The sequence below is a fragment of the Manacus vitellinus genome, unplaced genomic scaffold (assembly GCF_001715985.3).
Source record: "Manacus vitellinus isolate BGI_N305 unplaced genomic scaffold, ASM171598v3 scaffold_62_pilon, whole genome shotgun sequence".
NCBI lineage: Eukaryota > Metazoa > Chordata > Aves > Passeriformes > Pipridae > Manacus > Manacus vitellinus.
Window position 1 is genome coordinate 1,366,902 of NW_021940704.1, and position 6,387 is coordinate 1,373,288.

The following is a 6,387-nucleotide window of genomic DNA, read 5'->3' on the forward strand; positions in this document are numbered from 1 at the left end:
GGGCAGGGGGGGCTGGGGGGGCTGGGGGGTGTTGGGTGTGTCCATGCTAAAGGCATGAGCTCATCAGCCCTCTCAGAGCTGTTTGCATATGGACAAATGTGTTTATACACACACAACAGTTCACCCAGAGGGATTTCGGAGCCCAACCCAGCACTTCCTCATGTTCCCCTGGCTTATCTCTCTTCCCCCTGCCTGCCTCTGCTCTGGCTCCCTCTGACCCCCAAGGTCTGTGGGTGTCCCTTCTCCCCTCACACAACGAAAAAGTGGGAGCACTTAGTGAAGGTGAAGAGCATTAAAAATAAATATCGTTTATAATATTGCAATATCAGCCTGGGACAGGGCTGCAGACTCTTGTCATGCACAGATCCTTCCTTTCCCAATTAAAAAAACCTTTTTTACCCATTTTCTTAAGCCTGTAAAAGCAGAGGGTAAAGACAAAAAAAATAAAAGTCATTTTTAACAGGAGGGAACAGAAGGCAGACAACGTCTCCACGTGATAAAATTTTATTACAAAATATGAGATGGATTAATAGTCACAGGGGAGTTTGGCAGGGGAGAAGGAGTTCTGTAACAAACACAGCATCACCAGCGAAATAAATCTTCCACCCAAGTTCTCCAGGGCCCCAATTTCTTTCACATTTGTGTTCATCTTGCACAGGAAAGGATCACCCTGAATCCACAGCCCCACGAAGCCACACCGCGCTTTTTTTGCCTATTTACAGCGATTTTCTCCCCGTTATCATACAGAGACCAGGCCCCACCTCCTGGCCTTCCATCAGCTCCTTGGAAAGCTTTTCCTAAGTCCCTGTCACCCCAGTGTCCCCTGGGGTTGGGGATGGAGGCTGGGATCACCACAAGGTTCCATCAGCGTCGCTCCCCGTCCTTCTCCCCAGAAACAGCCACGAAAATGCCACGAAATGCCATAAAATGCCGTGAAAGGCAAACCTAAAGCTGTCCACTTCTGTACATACAAAAATAGAGAAATAAAAGCCAAGGCTTGCTGTGGTTTTCCTCTTTTTTTAAAAAAGAAAACACCCCAAGTGTTGCCTTTGCATAGCCAAGCATTTGCATGGCAGCACTTTGCATACAGAGCAGTGGGGCTGGGCTGGGCTGGGGTGTTAAGACACTTTTTCCTCTGCCCCCCCCCATCAAATTTAAAAAAAAATATATATATTTATATATATATACACAGAGAGAGGACAAGGAGGTGCATTTTTTTTCTTTAGTGAAAATAAAAAAGAAGAGATTATCAGGAAAATTATTTAAAATTTCAAGCTGCCTGTTGGTTGGTCTGGCTTTGGAGTGGTTTTTAGCCAACTGGTTTTGGGCCCCCCTCAGAATCACAGCAGAGCTTTCCTTCTCCAAAAAGCAGAGGGGGGCAAAGGGACCCCTCTGAGAGGGCCAGAGGTGGGAATGACCCCCCGACAGCGGGGGGACCCCGTGCCTTGTGCTTTAGCTCAGGCCTTGAGGAGGTTCAACCACCAAAGGTGCACCAAAAAGCCATCTTGGAGCATGGAGGTTGGGATTGCAGCCATGGGAGCTCCTGGGGGACGTGGGGACACAGGTTCCCCATGCCAGGGCTCATCCATGGAGGGGCTGAGCTGTCCCAGTGGAGAGGGTGGAGCTCAGCAGGTCCCAGCATGGCCATGGGGGGTCCCCACCAACCTCACCAAGCCAGCCTGAGCCTCCTGGAGACACCCTGAGCTTCCTGGAGACACCCTGAGCCTCCTGGAGACACGAGTGGGGGACTGGCTGAGGCATCTCCACACTGTGCTGAAATTCCTTTGGGATGAGCTTGTCCGGGCCGCTCCACCACTGCTCTCCAAGAGGCTTTTCCATCATCAGAGACCTTCCCTGGGGCTCTCCAGATCCACCTCCCAGGCACAAGGCAAGAGGTAAAACTGTCCCCTGTGGCTCTACCTTAGCTGGGAGGGGGTGGCACCGCAGGTCCAACCTCCCAGGTGAGCTCAGGTCACAAGAAGGAGCCCAGGTCACGGCGGTGGCATTGGCAAGGTCCTGCCCTGTGCCCCAGAGAGGAGCCAGAGCCCACAGCCAACAAGGGACATGGCCAACGAGCCCCTTGGCCCCATGGCCAGCCAGTCCTCATGGAGCTGCCATGACAAGCAATGGAAGAGTTGGAAAAGGGATTGGAAAAAGCACTTGGAGGTCCATCCATGTGGTCAGCTGGGTGTGAGCCAGGCCCTCCGACTTTCACTTGAGCTCGGTGTCAAGAGGTTGCTGATGTCAGACCCTCCAGCCCTGGTGCTGAGGGCTGGAAAGCCCTTCCCATGCACCATTGGAAAAGCCACCTAAGCCACCTCCAGCAATTCCATGGCCTGACATTCCCACCCTGCCTGAGAGCCAAAGAGCCACCCCAAGGGCTCACGGCAGCGCTGGGCCATCAGCCGTGGGCACATCACCCACCCCAAAGCCTACACCACACCACGGACCCCCCAGATCCTCCCTGCCCTCCTCTCCTGCCACAGGTGCACCTCAGCTTTATTTATCCAGGGAAAAGCACGAGCAGGACCCCAAGGATGGGCTGTGGTTCCCGTGCAGTTTGACACCAGCAGAGAGGAGTGGCCTCCACATTCCCACCACTCAAAGATGCCCCAGTTCAGTGTGGCCTCTCATCCCACGCTGCAGACACACATCAGGCCACGGGGCACCTAAATTTGTTCGAGGAGAAATAAAAGAGGAGGAGGGTGTGAGGAAAATCAATATTCAGTTGGACACACCAGGCCCATTATTTGTTCTTGATTTATTTATGACCCACACAGCTGCTGTTGGAACTGGCAGGGCCTGGCTCTTGTCCTGCCCAAATTTAACCCCTGGTAGGCTTTGGAGAGCGGGTGATGTGCCCCACGTGTCGTGGCACCCCACAGCAAGGGGGGAAGGTGCTCACGGAGCCCGAGGTCATGAACTTGTGAGGTAGGTAAATGTGATTACAATCTGAACAGGAGGATTTATTGGAATTTGTTTCAAAGATGCTTTTTTTCTATTTTTTTTCCCCTCATCTGAAGGTGATGAAATGGCAACAGCACAGGTCTGGTGTGATCGGCGACCACAGAGTCCTTGTGTGCGTCTTCTGGAGAAAGGCACCACCGGTGTCTTCTGGGGAACCAGACCTTCATCAGTGGCTTTTTGGGTGGCTTCAAACCCATGCCGGTCCTCCCAGAGACACCTGAAGTCAAAATTCATCTTGGAAGCAGAAATGCTAAGGACACAACTGAAAAACCTCGCCAAGCAGGGCAGGTGTTTGCTGAGCTGAGCTGCTGCCAGGAAACCACAGCTGGGCTCAACAGGACACAGGTGGGGCTTCTGTCACCTGCTTTTGTGCTGTCCCTTGCTCGAAGGCACGTCAGGTGAGTATGTCATAGGTCTTCTCCTCTCATGCCCCCACAGAGACTGGGATTGTCAACCCAAACAGCCCTGGGCACGTGCTCCTGTTCTCACACGGCAGAGGTGCCACCTTCATGGTCACACCATGGGGCAAAGTGTCACACCATGGGGCAAAGTGTCACATCCATGGCCATGCCAAGGGGCAAGGTGTCACACCATGGGGCAAAGTGTCACATCCATGGCCATGCCAAGGGGCAAGGTGTCCCATCCAGGTCACTTCATGGGACAAGGTGCCACATCCATGGTCACACCATGAGACAAGGGGTCATACCATGGGACAAGGTGTCCCATCCACGGTACCTTCATGCGACAAGGTGCCACATCCATGGTCACACCATGGGGTGAGGTGCCACATCCATGGTCACACCATGGGAGAAGGTGTCACATCCATGGCCATGCCATGGGGCAGTCCAAGAGGGTCCAAGCTGCTGACCCGTCACATCCCTCCTGGGCCTCACCAAAGGCACCACCCTGGAAGGGGTAAAAAAACCATCCCAAAGAACTTGAGGCACGAAGGACAGTTGCTCCTGAGTGACAAATAAATAGCAGGTTTGCCAGAAGAAAGCCCTTTGGAATCCAAGGTCCGTCAGCCCAGTGGCACCGGGAGCCTCGTCAGGAGATCAGTCTGTAATTAGAACTCATTGTAAACGAGCCAGTTGGGGTTTTAATTTCTTTTAAAACCAGAAGGAGTCGGGGACAGGCCTGGCAGGGGGTTCACCCGCCATCCCTGCCCTGCCAGTTGATCACAGCGTGGGTTTGTTCCTATGTACAGCACGAGGGGAGGCCCCTCGGAGGAGGAAAGAGTTCCAGCTGCTCTTGGAGAAGTGTGGGAAGGAGGCAACTCCTAGTTCTGGTGCCTCTTCATGTGCAGGGCCAGGTGGTCGGAGCGGGAGAAGCAGCGGCCGCAGGCGAGGCACTTGAAGGGCTTGGCCCCCGTGTGCTTCCGATAGTGCCGGGTGAGCTCGTCAGAGCGGGCGAAGCGCCAGTCACAGCCCTCCCAGGTGCACTTGTAGGGCTTCTCACCTGCGGGGGACAGCCACAGGTCACGGGCACAGCCTCCCAGAAACCCACCCCGTCCCCTGGGAGACGCCCAGCTTCCTCAGGAGAACCAACGAGGGCACCCTGGCACTGGCAGGGCTCGCCCGGAGTCACCGCGGGCATCGTGGGCTGCTGAGCTGCAGCAGCCACGTCTTGCCCCTCTTCACCCCGCTCCCACTTTGCTTTCCAGGCTTGTTTTCATGTCCCACTTTGCTTTCTAGGCTTGTTTTCTAGGGCTGCCCATGTTCCTGTTGCATTTTGGAGCTTTTCTGGCTTAAAAAAACCCCAAACTTCTGAGTTTGTTGGGTTTTTTAAATAAAAAGTCAAGAGTTTCTAAGAAAGGTGTCGCTGCTCATACAGGTGGGAGGGATTTTCCTGTTGGATTTTGGAGCATTTCTGGCTTAAAAAAAACCCCAAACTTTTGAGTGGGTTGTTGGTTTGGGTTTTTTTTCAAATGAAAAGTCAGGAATTCCTAAGGAAGGTGTCGCTGCTCATACAGGTGGGGGGGATTTTCCTGTTGGATTTTGGAGCATTTCTGGTTTAAAAAAAAACTTTTGAGTTTGTTGGGATTTTTTTTTTTCAAATGAAAAGTCAGGAATTCCTAAGGAAGGTGGTGCTGCCCATACAGGTGGTGGGGAGCATGAGAAGGAAGACAGGAATTAGAGCATTGACCTTTTTTTGAGACCACCACCCAGGGATGGTGGCTGTCCCATGCCTGGAATTGTTCAAAGACAGGCCTTGGAGCAACCTGGCCTAGTGGAAGGTGTCCCTAAAGTCCTAGCTGACCTCCAAAGACCCCTCCCAACCCACACCACTCCTTGGTTCCATGATCTGAGAATGTTGCCCAGCTGCTTCTGGCAACTTGAGGGCTCCTGTCTCACCAAAACAGAGATCAGAAGAGTGTCCCATCCACTGCCAACGTCTGCTGGCACCAAAATGGGTGAGGAATTAAAATTTTTCCTTTTCCCCCGGGGAACACTCCGTCTTCCTCTCCCAAACACCCGTTTACAGGTGACATGAGGTGTGGGGGTGACCTTGGCTGGCCACCAGGTGCCCACCAAGCTGCTCCACTGCTCAGCAGCAGGGGGAGGGAGAAAATAAGTTAGAAAAAAACCCTTTGTGGGTCAAGATAAATGGAGTTTGATGCGGGGGAGGCTGAGCCCCCCTGCAGCTCCCTCAGAAGTTCTCCTTGTGCTCCATTCCCTTCCCTGGACACGCTCCAGCCCCTCAGTGTCTCTCTGCCTCGAAGTTCACCCGGGAGCAGCTCTGTACACAACACATTGTGTTTTCCTCGGGGTGATGTAATGCCTCTGCCCTCCTCCCTCCTCCTCCCTCCCTCCCTCACACACCTATTTTCCCCAACTGAAACCCATTAAATCACGCAACTCCTGGGCCAGCTGGGAACTGGGCTGGAAAAGCCAGCGGCCGCTTCCAACCGCCTGCGTGCCCGGGTTGTGGAGCTTGAACCCTGGCTGCAGCCCTCTCCACGCAAGGGTGTGGCGCTCTCAAATATTAGCCCTCGCTCTTAACAGCCTGAACAAGCAGGCAGAGTTCAGGGAATGTGCTGACTTTCCCGACCTCAAATATTTACCGTCGCAGCGGCCAATTGCCGCGCGCGGCGTCGCGGCCCAGCGCACGTACGCCCGCGCCCGGCGTGCACAGGCATGTGTGCCCCGCTCTCACACGCTCCCCACGCAGCGGCTCTGCCTTCCCCGCAGCCCCTGGGCCTGGCACAGCCGGGGGATCGTGCCGTGGATCGGGCCGGAAGGCACCTCAAAGCTCGTCTCGTGTCCCGCGGGGCAGGGGCACCTTCCGCTGGATGAGGCGCCTTCCAAACCGGCTTTGGGCACTTCCAGGGCTGGGCAAGGGGCAGGAGCACCTTCCACTAGACCACAGTGCTCCAGGCTCCTTCCAAGCTGGCCTTGAGCACTTCCAGGGCTGGGAAAG

The 6,387-nt window shown here is 54.4% G+C and overlaps 1 protein-coding gene across 1 annotated transcript in view; it reads right to left on the reverse strand.

Moving 5' to 3' along the window:
* Window positions 1–4,087: 4,087 nt before the first annotated feature.
* The window catches only part of LOC103767522 (Krueppel-like factor 5), a 9,588-nt gene continuing 7,288 nt past the window's right edge, over window positions 4,088–6,387 (reverse strand). Inside the window, exon 3 of the mRNA XM_029963756.1 lies at window positions 4,088–4,425. Within this exon, the coding sequence (XP_029819616.1) occupies window positions 4,247–4,425 (179 nt within the window). The 3' untranslated portion in view covers window positions 4,088–4,246. The remainder of the gene's footprint in view (window positions 4,426–6,387) is intronic.